Here is a 17,783-nt window from a genome sequence, read left to right as displayed (position 1 = left end):
TTATTCAAAGGCTAATAATGTTTTAAACAGTCTGCATCTTAATTTAACTGTGAATGATTACTTTAATTTCATATTCAACCACCAAATAAGAGTGTTGTTAAGGTATAATTTTTTGTGTGTGTGTTAGAGCTTGTCAAAATATAAATATCATTTTCAACTATTAAGTTACCTGATCGTATCTTTCTGTAACTGGAAAGTATTTTATTGGAAAGTATCTTTAATTCCATCTTGAATTTGTGATTAAAAAATACAACCCTGTTGAGTACTTTTGAGAAGAACTGAATTTTATCTTGAGCCTGTGTCTCTATACTCAGTTTAATGTGTTTTCATAAAATATACAATTCATTTTGTTTAATATTCACTATACCAAAGAGAGATCTAATACCCATGGGTTATGTAGTCATGATGGGGATACAAATACTTTCTTGCACTATTTTAGTATAGATTATATATTTGAGCATATTTGAATATGCACTAAGCAACTTAAAAAATTCATTTGCAGATCACGATTAAGTCTTAGAATTATTTTTCTAACTTCCTAATTTTTTAGTAGGTTGTATTTTGGTAGACAGCATATTGTAATTGTATGTAAATTTGTACACAATTGTGTATAAATTGTGTATAAATCTTATATGCTTTGCCTTTTTAGCAGTATTGTAATACATTTTCAGTGTTGGTGTTTATGAAGAGATAAATAGTGTATTATTGCAAATGGTTAACTATTTGGATGCAATAAATTTTTGTAAACCTTTTTTCTTGTTCAAGCATTTAATTTTAATAATGTTACTTTTTTATATCATGAGAGTTGACGTAATTTGTTATTACAATATATAGGCTAGTTTGTAGCCAAAGAAGTTTTGAAATTTTGAAATTTAGGACGTAAATGCTTTTAATTCCCCTAACATACATACTTAAATATATTTGTGTGAAAGTTTTGCAACAGATTTAACTACTATTTACTTTTTCAGTTTTAAAGCTATGATAGCTTTTGAGGTCATTTAAAAAACTTAGTCATATCCGGAATATTTTAGTAAATGTGAATAAATTTCTGTTTTAGCATACTATTATGTAGCATCACTCATATTTGAAAGTAAATGTATACTATTATGAGGCAGAGTGGTCTAACCTGTAAATTAATTTCTATTTAATTGCATTTACTTAATGAACAAGGACAAAATATTATAGGTTGATCAACACTTGTATGTTTCTGGTTTAGCTTTTTATTTAAAAAGTAGACTAATCATATATTTTGAATTTTATATAACTGAAATTTTATTTCAAATTTTTAGAGCTTAGGCTTTATGTAGTTTTTCAATGGCAGAATAATAATACCAAATAGGTTGTCAGGTTTTCAAATTTATACACGTAATTTTAAAGTAATATATTTGAATGTACCATTAGGATAGGGTTTCATTGGCCTTTCAAATACTTGTTAATTGGATTTTAAATTGGTTCTTTCTTTGAAAAGACATCCATTCATATAATTTATTTCAATTCAATAATTAGGCTGGCATTGAAAATACATCATAATTCCTTTATATGTTCAATATAAATGGGGATATTTTGAGCAAACATTTTCTAAAAATATCATATATTTTAATTTAATATCTGTACTGGGAATGAGCCTCAAGTAATAAGATAGTAATGTGTTCAAGTGTTAACAGTATTAGTTTTGAGGTCATTAAACTAGGCTTGTCTTTAGAGACTGCATACCGAACAATCGCTGAAGAGGCCATTTATCCCCCAAAAAATTATCTTTTGAAATTTCTTCATTCGTTTATTTTGCAGGATGTGAAAAATATTTACAGTTGAACTTTTGAGAGCAAGAGACCAAATTGCTAGGTTTTTCTAAATTAGCATTCTTTCTCCCTGACAACTTTGACTAAGAGCTGAGATTTCTACATGGATGTCTGCTTCCCCAACAAACACATTTATTTTATTGTTGAAATGTGCTTAATTGGGTCTAGTAAATACTCCACATTTTTTCTCATAATTTCTCTGTGGGTGCGACTAAATGCTTTTTTTTTTCATAGAAGCGAAATTTGATGTGGAGATTGCTAAAAAAAAATTGTCCTATTGTTCTATTTAATTACATTGGGACAAGACCATAGCATTTTAAATTTCCAACTAACTATTGTTGTATCATTTGATAATAATTTTGCGTTTCAAACTAGAAAATATGCTAATGATTTTTTTTTTCCTACTGGCTTGGTGTGGGTATTCTGTTGATGAAGGCTCTATACTGTTAATCTAGCATATTTTTGGAGGAAACTAATGATTTCTGGATGTTATTTATGCCTAAGAAGATATTTAATGATTGTTTACTTGATTTCAGCACAGTTAATGGCATGGGTATATCACAAGTCCCTTAATCATTTGATGTTCACTTTGCTTTCATTTTAAACACTTTTTCAAATGTCTCTCTCCTACACATGTTGTCTGTTCTCTATGCAAATTTGCTAAATTTGGAATTATTTTTTTCCTGATTTTTTTTGTGGTAGTTCTGTTTCGTTAGCAAAACTTCTTTGATTCTCCTTTATTGTACTTGAAAGACAAAGGTGGCATTTTAAATTAAGTATTTTACTTGTTTTTCCATTTGAGTAAGGGATTTAAATATCTAGCAATTTTATGGTAATTTTTTTTTTCAATTTTCTTTGTCTGTATAGTGCAGGTAAGTATTGCAAGTCATTTAAGTACAACACAGGTGTCCAGCCAGTAGATAGGATCTACTTGTAGATATCTAAACTGGCTGTAGTTGTTACTGGCTTTCTTTTTTCTACTAGAATTCCAAGTAAGGAAAGACATATGATGTGTAGTGGTGACCTTTGTCCTTTTATGGTCAAAATATAAACATTATAACCAGTGTTTCTTTCTTGTTCTCTGTTCTTTGGTGATATTGGAACTTCCAGAAAATAAGAAATAGGTCTTCTTCAAAAAAGAAAAAAGAAAAAGGAGAGAATTTGGATTGCTAGTGTTAGCAAAAGTGATTCATTTTTCTGACTTAATATCCTTTGTCTTTAACTTTGAAATTTCAAAATAAATTGAGATGAGTAAATTCTGTGTTTTCATTTTTCAAGTATAAAAATATTGAACTAGTTATTTAGTATCAAATTTCCTATATTAATTTGAATATATTTTTTCTTGTTAAAATGCCTCTAAAACTGGTTGAAATTTTTGTATAAAATGAGGGAATACACATGTAATAATTCAGGCCTATTGAAACATAAGAGTCTGTATGAATTATTAATAACTGTGGGTTCTTAATTTCATAGTTTTTATTCTACTCCCAAGATTTTTTAAAAAAGTCATTTGATATTAATTTTCCTGGTACCCTCACCAAAAAGGATACAGAGCTGCTTTTAATTAACTACCCACATTGCAGGATTTGTGACTAAAAAAAATGTTTCAAACCATTGTTTAGCGTTTTGATTATTTGGCGACTTCATTATTACCTCATGAATTCCACCATTTTGGGGTACAGATCATTGTGCCTTAATTTTTTTATATATACATAATACTTATATATAATATATATTATGTAATATATAATATATATATAATATAATATAAATATAATATATAATATGTATATATAAAATATAATATATATATATATATTTTGAGACAGAGTCTCGCTCTGTCACCCAGGCTGGAGTGCAGTGGCGTGATCTCGGCTTACTGCAGCCTCCACTTCCCTGTTTCAAGCAGTTCTCCTGCCTCAGCCTCCTGAGTAGCTGGGATTACAGGTGCCCACCACCACACCTGGCTAATTTTTAAATTTTTAGTAGAGACGAGATATCACCATGTTGGCCAGGCTGGTCTTGAACTCCTGACCTCAAGTGATCTGCCCGCCTCAGCCTGCCAAAGTGCTGGGATTACAGGCATGAGCTGCCCCTCCTGGCCAGTCATATTTTTTTAATAGAAAACTTAATATTCATACTAATTTTCAACCTGAGTTAAAATATATACTAATATGAATTTTGAATAATTCCATATTCCATAACTTTTTTTTTTTTTTTGAGACAGAGTCTCACTCTGTTACCCAGATTGGAGTGCAGTGGCACAATCTCCGCTCACTGCAACCTCCGCCTCCTGGGTTCAGGCGATTCTCTTGCCTCAGCCTCCTGAGTAGCTGTAACTACAGGTGCCTGCCACCATGCCCGGCTAATTTTTGTAGTTTTAGTAGAGACGGGGTTTTGCCATGTTGGCCAGGCTGGTCTCAAACTCCCGACCTCAGGTTATTCGCCTTCTTTGGCCTCCCAAATTGTTGGGATTATAGACGTGAGCCATCATGCCCGGCCACATGTTTTGTTTTTTAATTCCTATCCCTTAAATATATGACATTTATTAAAACAAAGCCTCACACCCTACTAAAATATTTAACATTCCTTGGCTATATTCCTTTGAATTATTTTACATATCAAACTTTTAAAATATGGTGTGATGCTTTAGTACTACATATACTTAGGTACCTCTAAAGTGCATGCATTTAAACCCATTATCTTATTTAGAATTCTGTTAATTAAGTACTCTATTATGATATTGTACACAAAAAATTTTTAAGCAAATTTTATCACCTTGTTTATGGATGCCCAGTATTTTGGCCTTCTAAAAATATATTTTTTTTCCAGCAATTTTCTTCAAACCTGTTCTCAGAACTTCTTAAAAGATAAAATGGTCATTGTAGAATGTATCTCAGATGGTCTATCAGTGCATTGTAGAGTGCATACTGGATTAAATATGTTTAAAACTCCTTTTTAGTCTTTATAAAATCAAACTGGGTGCAGTGGCTCACACTTGCAATCCCAACACTTTGGGAGGCTGTCGTGGGAGGATCACTTGAGGCCAGGAGTTTAAGACCAGCCTGGGCAACATGGTGAGACCCTGTCTCTACTAAAAAAAAAAAAAAAAAAAAAAAAAAATTAACCGGGCATGGTGGCACATGCCTGTAGCTCCAGCTACTCAGGATACCGAGGCAGAATGATTGCTTTAGCCTAGGAGTTCAAGGTTACAAGGATCTGTGTTTGTGCCACTTCATTTTAGCCTGGGCAACAGAGCAAGACTGTCTCTAAAATAAGAAAAATTAAAGCTTGAATTCTTGCATTTCTAAATACACAAATTTGAAATATGCGAAATACACATATTTTTAAAAATGGGTGCCCATGTGGTGGCTTATGCCTGGAATCCCAGCGCTTTGGGAGGCTGAGGTGGGTGGATCACATGAGGTCAGGAGTTTGAGACCATCCTGGTCAACATGGTGAAAGCCTGTTCCTTCTAAAACTACAAAAATTAGCTGGGTGTGGTGGCATGCACCTATAGTCCTAGGTACTCGGGAGGCTGAGGCAGGAGAATTGCTTGAACCTGGGAGGCGGAGGTTGCAGTGAGCCTCTCACACTCCAGGTTGTGATCACGCTACTGCACTCCAGCCTGGGTGACAGAACAAGACTCTGTCTAAAAAAAAGGGATCATTTGTATTTGCCCAGGCACTCATTAGCATACAAGTGTTAACAAGTAGAGGATATAGTGCTGGCACAGTAAAATTAATAGCAGATTGGGATTTAGGATCTTAGGTTCTACTCCTGACTTTGCCACTAGTTAGCTTTGTTTCTTTGACTGAGTCATTTCCTATATCTAAGCCTGTTTCCTCATCTGTAAAATGACAAAGCTGTACTCTAAGGTTCATCCTTCTAGCTCTAATATTTTGTATTGCTTTTATTATGGCTCAAAAGCTCCCTGGTGCAAGAGGTCCTTCTCTTGATTGCATTTTAAGTAACTCAATATTTTGAATTATTGATTTACCTATCAGCAAGAGGTGGTTTACTTTCCTTTCCTGTTTGAGTGCTTAAACAAGAGACATTACTCATTTCCTTTCTAGATAGGATTGGAGTTAATAAAGGCTTTCTTGGCTTTCTCCTATTTTTTTTTTTTTTCCAATTGCTTGTTTGTCATTGTGTTGTTGGGCTCACTTCTTATTATTTTATTGTGCTTTCTTTCAGTAATGGTGTTATCTTGGTGTTACGTACTTTAGAAGACTTAGTATATGTGGGTTTTGGGGTCCTATTTATTTTCTCATGCGCCAGTTCCAATCATTGTTTGTTTGTGGGTTTTTACCCTTCCTCCCATATTGTTTTGCTTTCTCCCCCTCTCCCTTCCCTCCCTTTCAGGAAAATGGAGGAGTGGCTCCATTACTTCTGGCTCTGCCCAGGTTTTCTGCCACAAGAGTGGCACGGCCTGTGCCTCTAATGCTTCTGATAGAGTCGTGACTGCTTTGGATGCTACACCTGCCCCAAGATGTAATATTGAGCATTGAGATTCCAGGGGCAGTACATCGTCCTGGAAAGCCTCAAGAAAGGAAACTTCAGAGCAAACAGAATCAACTAGGGATCATGACTATACATCCATCACATGCATACCAGCATGGGTCCAGCCGAGGCCTCCAAAATGATGCTTTGCCAGCCTCAGCTGGTTCTCAAGTGATGATATCCTTGAAGTCTCTGTGGCCCGTGACTCCAGAGTTAAGGTAGTGGAGTTTCCCTTTAAAGCATCTCACAGCAGGCTTTGTAGATGGGACACATCTCACTTCAACATGCTTGCTGACTACTCAGGTTGAAGGTCAGCCTCAGCCCTTAGGTCCGTTAAATTAAGTTCTAATTTTGAAATGTAGGTTATTATGTTATAGGCTAGGTTTATGGTAGACTGGGTCTTTGACATATTGGACTTCAGTAATAACTTATGCAAAATGATTCAATTTATTCTTTTTAGGGCTTAATTTACATAGCTATAAATTAGGTTTTCCTTTGGACAGAAGGTGTTAAAAGAGCAAAAATAAAACCTTTAGCCAGGTAGTCTCCATCACTCTGTATATAATTTGTGATTTGGAGAAAAATGACCTGAAGTTTGTAATTTTTCGGCTTCTGAATGTACTATGATTGTTCTATATGTTACGATCTTTTTGAAAGTTGTCGCTAAGTTGTAATTCTACAGTATGTGGATCTGATTTCACTTTATATGATTTATTAATAGGTATGCAATTGTATCTTATCTCATGTACATCATATTTCTTAGTCTAATGACAATCCAGAACTTGAGAATGCATTAAGTAGGTTTACATATTGTGACCTTCCATTTTTTAGTAGACATATTCTTTGGAGACTAGGATTTGAAAGAAGAAAAATTACGTGATTTCCTACAATTAACAACCAAATCTTTATAGTTAATAGTAATTTTTTAAAGACTTTTTTTGAACTTGTAAACACAAACTAAAATCATTTTGTTGATCTAGCCTTTCAAGTAACTAGATTAGGAATTGTGTTTTTGTTGGCTGTTTAGTGTTCAACCCAAATGGTGGTATGAGATCTCCTTGTACTTGCAAGTAACCAAGGTTTTCCCATTTCTAATCTAGTATTCAATGCTTTATATATTTTACACACACACACACACACACACATATATTTATTCGTCCCAAAATTCATTATTCATATTAGTTTGAGGAAGTTTTTTCTGGTCCATGAGAAATGACAGTGTAGTATTACCAATGATGGTTTTAATATATACCAACAGAAAAAAAAAGTGCTATGCCAGACATAGAAATTTACTGCTAACATTTTATTTTAGAGTCTTCTGGTCTTTTTTAGGGACATACAAATTTTAGAAGTTTTTTTTAATATATAAAATAGAACTATATTGTGGTTTATAAATTACTTTTTCACTTAATATTAATAAATATTTTCTATATTAATCTTATTTAGAATATCATTTTAATTTCTATCTCTTATGGATAATCATGTTATAATACTGTTTAATCAGTTTCTGATATTGAATGTTTAAACATTTTCTCACCCTTTGCTATTGCAGACAACATTGTAATAAACATCCATGAAAATTTTTTCTTCTTTTGAGACGGAGTTTTGTTGCCCAGGTTGGAGTGCAATGATCTCAGCTCACTGCAACCTCCGCCTCCCGGGTTCAAGCAATTCTCCTGCCTCAGCCTCCTGAGTAGCTGGGATTACAGGTGCGCGCCACCACACCCAGCTAATTTTCGTATTTTTAGTAGAGACAGGGTTTCGCCATGTTGGCCAGGCTAGTCTCGTACCCCTGACCTCAGGTGATCTGCCCACCTCTGCTTCCCAAGGTGCAGGGATTACAGGCGTGAGCCACTACGCCTAGCTGAAATTTTTTTTAAAAAAGATGATTTTAGAGAATTTTTCCAGAAAGATATATTTCTTCAATTTAAAGGGTTTCTCTTTATTCTGAAACTGTTTCCTAATTTGGGGAGGGTATGTTGTAAATAGTCTTTATTTTATAAAATGATGAAAGTAAATGGAATTTGGGTTTAAACTTTTTTTGGCAAAATGAAAAGTTGGCAACCCTGTATTTGTCCCATTTTTAGAAAAGCTTACAGTGTGCAAACCATTGATCTAGAAATGTAAGAGCAAAACTTTATAGCTCAACTTTAGTAAGATTTAAATTGGTGTGGTCTAATCTTCACTTTATTGAAATACAAATCAGGGCAGAAATCCTCAGAAAAACAAACGCATCTGTGGCTTCCTTTAGCAATTGATGATTCTCTGTGTTGTCTAAATATTTCTGATCCATCTGTTTGAGGGAGAAAGCACCAAAAGGCATATAATAAACATTTATGGAAGTGATTGCCTGTTTTGCTTCAGTCTATTTAGATGCCTTTGCTATGCATCTTTGAATATGAATAGTAATGAGCAATCTATCTGTCAAATAAAATTTAGGAGGCAGCTAACATGCATTAATATCTCCTGCCATTGAATGAATTCTTCACTGAAATGTGGGTGTGTGCTAAGAAGTGTAAAGAGGGCTTTCAGATCCAGAAATAACAAATGTTCCATCATCCCAGCTACAGGTTTTTGACTTAGCTAGAGAGTCAGTCCTGATTGCAGAGAATATGTTTATCCCATACAGATTAGCTCATGGCAGACTGTCAGGATCATGCCATCTTCTTTTTGAACTTAACTATAAACTATTTTCTTGTTACTGTGATTTGTGAATTTGTATTGAAAGGATACCCAGACTTATCAAAACATCTTGTCTTGTACAAAAGCTGTATGATTGCTTTTATCTTACTTTTTCAGTTATTTTTCTTGAGTACAAACATGGAGATTTCCTAGGAATATATTTTATTTTAACATATGATGGTAGAAGTAAAAGTAGTGTTTTCTTATGCTTTTAGTAATTGATTTTTCCATTAGCAAATTGGTCTTTGAGGAGCATCTTGAGAAATTTTCTTGTGAGTGAAACAACTGCACTATTTTTTTTTTAAAGTAACCCATTTATGGTAATTCGTGTTCTTTTTACCATGTATGTAATTAATAGCAATCATGTCCCTTCTTTCCCCTGTCTTGAATATTATTAGAGATTATTTATTGCTGCAATACTTAGCATTTGTGTATGCTTTCATCTGGTTAACAGAATTTATGTAGTACATTGAAATTAAGGTCCAAAACTATCATCCTCTAGTTTGAGGCAAGGTGTTATTATATAGTGGTTTATTACACATTGGTTTTCCAAGAATATATTTTGCTGTTGAATTAAACCTCTCGTGAATTAAATTATCTTGGAATGCCATGTGTCTGAACAAGTTCATTCACTATTGTTGACCTGTCTGACATTGTAGTTGTAGGATGATGTCAGCAAAGCAAATAGAGGATTGGGAGGTTATCCAGCATCGAATTGCAATTAGTAAAAATAGTCAATAGAATATGTCCTTCAGAGTTTTCAGTATATTGCAGAATTGTATAGAATTGAGAAATAATAAGTGTAAAGAACATTTTCAAAAGTTTTTGTTTATAGCTTAGGTTAAAACATGGTTTTGCTAATTGTTTATTTACAATGTAAAATCTATTGGCACATTTATTTCTATTTTGATGCCAAGAAGTCTGTTTTTGTTTTTAATTTGGTATATTTCACCCCCAGATATATAGTTCTTTTTTTATTGTTTTTTTACTCTCAAGAATTGCCAAGAAGATGCTTTTAGAAGAAATTAAAGCCAATCTTTCCTCTGATGAGGATGGATCTTCAGATGATGAGCCAGAAGAAGGGAAAAAAAGAACTGGAAAACAAAATGAAGAAAACCCAGGAGATGAGGGTGAGCTCCCCAAAGAGAAGTTTATAATGTCATAGTTTGATTCCTTGACTAATTCAGTCTTTGAAGAATATCTGACCAAGAAATATCTTAATATGGCTGAGCGTGGTGGCTCACGCCTGTAATCTCAGGACTTTGGGAGGCCAAAGCGGGTGGATCAGTTGAGGTCAGGAGTTTGAGACCAGCCTGACCAACATGGTGAAACCCTGTCTCTACTAAAAATAGCTGGGTGTGGTAGCGCGTGCCTGTAGTCCCAGCGACTCAGGAGGTTGAGGCAGGAGAATCGCTTGAACCTGGGAGGCAGAGGTTGCAGTGAGCCGAGATCGTGCTGCTGCACTCCAGCCTGGGTGACAAAGCGAGACTCCATCTCAAAAAGAAGAAGAAGAAAAAGAAATCTCTTAATACAGGCATTTAGAGTTCATGAAAATGTTTAAGACTTTGTTACCACGACTTCTCTTGAATAGCTTGTAATAATTATGGAAGTTACTCTAATTTTATCAGTTACTGCCAATAAACAGATGTTTTTTGTTTTTTGTTTTTGTTTTTGTTTTTTTTTTGAGACAGAGTTTTGCTCTTGTTGCCCAGGCAGGGGTGCAATAGTGCAATTTTGGCTCACTGCAACCTCTGCCTCCCAGGTTCAAGTGATTCTCCTGCCTTAGCCTCCCGAGTAGCTGGAATTACAGGCCTGTGCCACCATACCCTACTAATTTTGTATTTTTAGTAGAGACGAGGTTTCTCCATGTTGATCAGGCTGGTCTTGAACTCCTGAACTCAAATGATCTGCCCGCCTCGGCCTCCCAAAGTGCTGGGATTACAGGCGTGATCCACCGTGCCCGGCCCTAAACAGATGATTTTCAAAGCAAAATATTTTATACCTTATAAAAGTTTCTATAAATATATAGGTGATATTTAGTCAATATTTAATAATAGTAATTTGTCAAGTCTGATGTGTGAGATTACCTGATAACACCAATGATACCAAAGTGTGTGTATAACTCTGATTTTTTTCGTAAGTTGCAGTAGTTGTCAACAGGCAAAATAGATTTACAAGACATTTTAAAGACTGAATAAGGTTTTATTGATTTGTTTTCTTCATTTAGAAGCAAAAAATCAAATCAATTCTGAGTCAGATTCAGATTCTGAAGAATCTAAGAAGCCAAGATACAGACATAGGCTTTTGAGGCACAAACTGACTGTGAGTGACGGAGAATCTGGAGAAGAAAAAAAGACAAAGCCTAAAGAGCATAAAGAAGTCAAAGGCAGAAACAGAAGAAAGGGTAAGACATTTTAATGCTGAATGTAAAGAACATATTGGACCAGGCACAGTGGCTTATGCCTGTAATCCTAGCACTTTGGGAGGCTGAGGTGGGCAGATTACTTGAGCCCAGGAATTTAAGACCAGCCTGGGCAACATAGGGAAACCCCATCTTTACAAAAAATACAAGAAATAGCTGGGCGTGGTGGTGTGCACCTGTAGTCCCAGCTACTTGGGAGGCTGAGGTGGGAGGATCACCTGAACCCCAGAGGCCAAGGCTGTAGTGAGCAGTGATTGCACCACTGCATTGCAGCCTGGGTGACAGAGTGAGACCCTGTCTCAAAAACAAAAACAAAAACAAAAAAAACCGTGCTGGTTTTGTAAACTAATTATAGTAATGAAATTTAAGTATATGGCCAGGCACGGTGGCTCATACCTGTAATCCCAGCACTTTGCGGGGCCGAGTCCGGTGGATCACAAGGTCAGGAGATTGAGACCATCCTGGATAACATGGTGAAACCCTGTCTCTACTAAAAATACAAGAAATTAGCTGGGTGTGGTGGCACGCGCCTGTAGTTCTAGCTACTCGAGAGGCTGAGGCAGGAGAATCTCTTGAACCCGGGAGGTGGAGGTTGCCGTGAGCTGAGATAGCGCCACTGCACTCCAACTTGGGCCCCAGAGTGAGACTCTGTCTCCAAGAAAAAAAAAAAGAAAGAAAGAAATTTAAGCATATCTACTCAAACAATTGACTAGCTATATTAAGCAAATGTCAGTACACTGGCAACAGGTATACTATCACATGAGATGAAAATTAATAATTTAGAGTGGGAAGATAAACCAGAAACTTTAGATGACACAAAGAATATTTTTAACCATTAGATTATAAAGAGAAATAAATATGATTTAATAAAATAAACATTATGTAGAAAGTATAAGATTGCATATAAAACTGTGAAAGCAGTGCTTTCCTGTAGAAGGGTAGAAGATGCAATTAATTTGGGTAAATTTTGCCTGTGAATTTTGGGTAACAAAAAGTACAAAGGATTTTGTTGTTGTTGTTGTTGTTTGACTTTTTGATGACTAGGGGTAAATTTTGAAGACTATTGTTAGTACCCAACCCATGGATGGCAGATGAACTCTTCTTTGCCACCTAGGAATAGGAACGCATTTTTGCAAGTGTTTGGGAAATATAATAGGCTCTAAAGGATGCAGAGCCATTGAAAAGGTTTTTTTTTTTTTTTAAATTACTGTATTTATTTTTGAGCTCTGGACCTCTGGTGATCTACCTGCCTTGGCCTCCCAAAGTGCTGGGATTATAGGCGTGGGCCACTGTGCTGGCCTTATTTTTAAACTTTTTATAGAACAGCTATATTGAGATAAAACTCACAAACCACACAGTTCACCCATTTACAGTATACAATTTAGCAGTTTTTAGTATAATCACAGAGGATTACCACCACTTTAAAAAATGTTTTATTTGAAATATATGTACAAAGAAGTGCACATTATCAATAAGTAGACATCTTGATGTAAACGTAGGGCACCCAGATCAAGGAACAAGGTGTTGATTACTAACACCCAAGAATCACAACCTCAGCATGACTACTTTTTTTCCTATTGAAAGATTTTAATAAAAAATATCATATGATTAGATTAGTTCCTTATTATTCAGTGAGAATGAAGGCACTGAATGTTTGGAAGGTATTGCTGTAGTTGATGACAAATGGGGTTGTTGGAGAAGAGGAAGATTGACTTAAGTCTTACAGGAGGTTGAATTGTTAGGTCTTCTTAATTGATATGAAAGGGAAAAGTCAACAATGAGTGTCAGGTTTTTAGAGTTTTCATGGTATATGTACAGTATCACAAAAATAGTTGAGGTTATTCAGTGGAGTTGTAATGTTTTACAAATGGAAAGCTAAGGACATAGTCTTGGAATCCTAAACATTTATAGGGCTTTTGGGCAAGAGTTACTCACTAAAGATGAGGAGGAAGAAGTTCTTGCTACACACATATACAATTAATATATGTTATGGACATTTTCATGTTCATAAATAATAGTGCATCATTTTGTGACTACTTGTCTTATACATTTTTTTATTATTTATTTATTTTTATTTTTTATTTATTTATTTTTTTGAGTTGGAGTCTTGCTCTGTCGCCCAGGCTGGAGTGCAGTGGTGCAATCTCAGCTCACTGCAAGCTCCGCCTCCTGGGTTCACGCTATTCTCCTGCCTCAGCTTCTTGAGTAGCTGGGACTACAGGCGCCCGCCATCACACCCGGCTAATTTTTTATATTTTTAGTAGAGACGGGGTTTCACCATGTTAGCCAGGATGTTCTCTATCTCCTGACCTCGTGATTCATCTGCATCGGCCTCCCAAAGTGCTGGGATTACAGGCGTGAACCACTGCGCCCGGCCTGTCTTATAAAGTTCTTTGCAATATGGCTGCAAGCTCTTACAGATTCTATAAAGGAACTGTGTGATTTAACATGTTATAGATATCACAACATGGATTCCTGTGCCTCTTCAACAAAAGGGGCAATATTGATTTTGCTTCTGAGGCTTAGTTCAATATATAGACCCTTTTATTATACGTAATTACATTTGAGATTTGCTTTATTAAAATCTGAATTTTCTATGATCTGTGTTTCTACTGCCTGATTCTGTGGGTAATTTATTACCCAGGTGATTTTGTTGTTGTTGTTGTTTTTTGTTTGTGTAGGAGAGAGTAAACTTCTAAAATCCCATCATATTTGTGTTTCTAATATGGATTATGATCATAGTGGTTGATATATAGTTGAAGTTGCGTGATTTTCTGAATTTTGTAAATTCTGGTGTTCCTATATTATTTGGAAATTTGAATTGAGAGATGGGAAAAATCAATAGTGAATAGTCTACTTATTAAATGTAGTTGAATTAAATTGAAATGCATTGAAGAGGCATAAGAACAAAGTGCAGCATATGAACTCTAATTTTCTCCTAAATTAGAAAAATGTTACAAAATTATTTTAGTGACAATTTGAAACTGTAAATATTGCCTTTTTATTAGATGATAGTAATTTTTTTTTTCAGATGTGATCATGGTATTTAGTTATGTAGGGTAGTATCCTTATGCTTAGGGGTAAAGTGTCATCAGCATTTAATATCACATGGTTCAGTGTAAGAAAAGGTGTGTGAGTGTGTGTGTGTGTGTGTGTGTGTAGAGAGAGAGAGAGAGAAAAAAAGCAAATGTGGTAAACTGCTAACAATAAATGAATTTAGGATAAGGCATACAAGTATTCATTCAATAATTCTTTCACATTTTTGGTAGATTTCAAAAATTTTTAAATGTTGGGTGAAAAATTAATACTAGGCTTAAAATTATACTTAATTACAGGATTTTTTTGTGTGTGAATGCAGGGATATATGTGTGTTTTTGATATTCTCCCAGCTTTCCAGTTGCTTAACTATTCTTTTTTTTTTTATTGTGGTAAAATATACATAACATAAAATTTACCATTTTACCCATTTTTAAGTGTACAATTCAGTAACATTAAGTACATTCACATTTTTATGCAACCATCACTTCTATCTGCCCCCAAAACGTGTCATCATTCCAAATGGAATCTCTTTAACCATTAAACAATAACTCTTTGTTCCCCTCTCCCCCCACATATTCTATATAGCATTTATGTTCTCCCATTTATAGCATTTCTGTTAGCGTTTATGTTCTCCCATTTTTTCACTGGAATAGAACTTTGATTCTGATCTCAGGTTATGATATATTTTTTTAAAATTATTTTGAAACAATTCTAGATTTACAGAAATGTTACACAAATAGTGCAGAGTTCTGTGTATCTTTCACCTAGCTTCTCTGATTTAATACCTTATCATAGTACAATGATCAAAACCAGGAAATTAACATTGGTACGATACTATCAACTAAGCCAGGGGTTTACAAACTGCACCTGTGTGCCACATCTGATCCTCTGCCTGTTTTTATAAATAAGCTTTCATTGAAACACAGCCATATTCATTAATTTACTGTTTTCACATATGTACAATGGCAAAGTTGAGTAGAGACGAGTAGTTGCAACAGAGACCATATGGTCCACAAGTCAAAAATATTTACTATCAAGCTTTTTACATAAACCATTTTATGACCTCTGAAGTAAACTATAGATCTTATTCAGAGATTAGTTTTCCCACTAAAGTTTTCTTTCTGCTTTAGGATTCAATCCAGGATCTCACATTGCATTGAGTTATAATGTCTCCTTAATCTACTGCAGTCTATGACAATTCCTCAGTCTTTCCTTTGATGACCTTGACACTTGTGGAGTGTTGATTCCTTATTTTCTCAACTGTTCCTTGATATGTATTTGTCTAATGTTTTCTCATGATTGAATTGAGGTTATTATGCATTTTGACAGAATACCACAGAAGTGATGTTGTGTCTTCAGTGCATGATACCAAGAATAGATGATGCCAGTATGTCTTTTTTTTTTGAGAGAAGACCTCGCTCTGTTGCCCAGGCTGGAGTACAGTGGTGCGATCATGGCTCACTGCAGCCTCAACCTCCTGGGCTCAAGTGATCCTCTCGTTTCAGCCTCCCAAGAAGCTGGGACCACAGGTGTGTACCATCATGCCTGGCTAATTTTTTTTTTTTTTGTAGAGACAGAATCTCCCTACGTTGCCTAGGCTGGTCTCAAATTTCTGGGCTCAAGTGATCCTCTCAACTTGGCCTCCCAAAGTGCTGGGATGACAGGGGTGAGCCACCATGCCCAGCCATCAATATGTCTTATTACTCTCACGATTAACTTTTGTTACTTGCTTAAGTTGGTGTCTGCTAGTATTTTTCCACTGTAAAGAAGAAGATATTATTTTTCTGTTTATATTTAGTATTTTATCGGGAGATACTTTGTGACCATGCATATATTGTTTCTTATCATACTTAAGCCCACTAATTTTAGTATTCATCTTGGGTGAAGCAGTTAGTACTGTGGTATTTGCCTACTTGTAATTTTCTGTTTATTTCATTACTTCCACATTTAGTAATTGTAAGGAAGAATTATTTTCCCCTATTTATTTATTGCATTATTTATATCAATATGACTTATAGATTTTTATTTTACCAGTTATAATCCAATAGTACCATTTATTTTATTGCTCAAATTGTTCTAGCTTTGGTTGTTGGGAGCTCCTTCAAGTTGAATCTTGTGTCCTTTCAACATGTGCCTGTCCATGTTTGAACACTGCTTTATTTTCTGGCACTATAAGATGTTCTAAGCTTATCTTGTATTTTTTCTGCCCTGCTTCCTCTGGCCAAAAAGAGATTTTCTCCTGGAGTTTTATATGCTTCCATTACTATGTTAATTGTGAGGAAAAAAAATTGAGGATTCCACATGTAGAACCCGATTTTCCTGGTGTTGTGGCTAGAAATAGGGATTTTCTTCACAGTCTTGTTGTCAGTACCCTCTGCATACCTTTGGAATTTAGCCTGCCTTCTGGTCAAAACCAGGAAACAAAGAAAGAAAATAACCATATGCACTCACAGCTGTCTCCCCTCCACCAATTGTAGAGGGGTCATTATTCAAGTTTTGATTTCAGTCTCCAATCTGCCTATTATCGTTTCCCTTTTCAAGTTCTTTGGTTGTGTCATCATTGGAGGAGAGAATCTGTAATCTTATTCTTTCTTGACCAGCCTACCTTGCTTGTTTTGAATAGCCAAACTTCTTTTTCATTAATTTACCTTTGGTAATTACATATATTTTATTGACAGGCAATTTATTCTTACTTTGTCAATTCATGTACAATTGAATACTTATATTTTAATGTACAACCACAGTTTTATAATTACATGTGAAATACGTTTGAATTTTATTTATATATATCATGTAAAGCATTAACTGGTATATTCTATATTATGTATTATCCATTCACACATATACCTCTGATGTTCTTATAATGCTCTGTTTTAATGTCGAGTCATTGGTAAATTAAGTAAATTGGGTTTCTATTGAAAAATAATTAATAATTTTATGTATTTTTTAAAATTCAAGTGAGCAGTGAAGATTCAGAAGATTCTGATTTTCAGGAATCAGGAGTTAGTGAAGAAGTTAGTGAATCTGAAGATGAACAGCGGCCCAGAACAAGGTATTATAATTGATATTTTAAAAATTTTAGGAGTTAATGTGAATGACCATGCCTTCAAATGATTTGTATGGTTACTGTTACCAATAAAGTTAAGTTAGTGCAATATATAATATTTTGATTTGAAACTAATTGTTATACTTAATAGTTTAAAAAGAATCTAAGCATATTTTATGTGTAGTTGAATGTGTAGTTGAATTGTGTATTCTAACCTGGGTAGATTTTCAGTCTGCAAAACCACTCGTGGCTGCAGTTTTTTATTGTTAAGGGGAAAATTATAGGGTAATAG

The 17,783-nt window shown here is 34.7% G+C and overlaps 1 protein-coding gene across 10 annotated transcripts in view; it reads left to right on the top strand.

Annotated features, from left to right (window-relative positions):
• Positions 1-17,783, top strand: part of ATRX (ATRX chromatin remodeler) — a 309,323-nt gene that overhangs the window by 108,276 nt on the left and 183,264 nt on the right. For all 10 annotated transcript variants that reach the window (XM_030933744.1, XM_030933747.1, XM_030933752.1 and 7 more), the window contains 3 exons: positions 9,981-10,114; positions 11,212-11,388; positions 17,404-17,497. In XM_030933744.1, the coding sequence (XP_030789604.1) occupies positions 9,981-10,114; positions 11,212-11,388; positions 17,404-17,497 (405 nt within the window). The remainder of the gene's footprint in view (positions 1-9,980; positions 10,115-11,211; positions 11,389-17,403; positions 17,498-17,783) is intronic.

The sequence above is a fragment of the Rhinopithecus roxellana genome, chromosome 7 (genome assembly GCF_007565055.1).
Source record: "Rhinopithecus roxellana isolate Shanxi Qingling chromosome 7, ASM756505v1, whole genome shotgun sequence".
NCBI lineage: Eukaryota > Metazoa > Chordata > Mammalia > Primates > Cercopithecidae > Rhinopithecus > Rhinopithecus roxellana.
The sequence above is the reverse complement of the archived record's forward strand: the minus strand, read 5'-3'. Positions and strand labels throughout refer to the sequence as shown.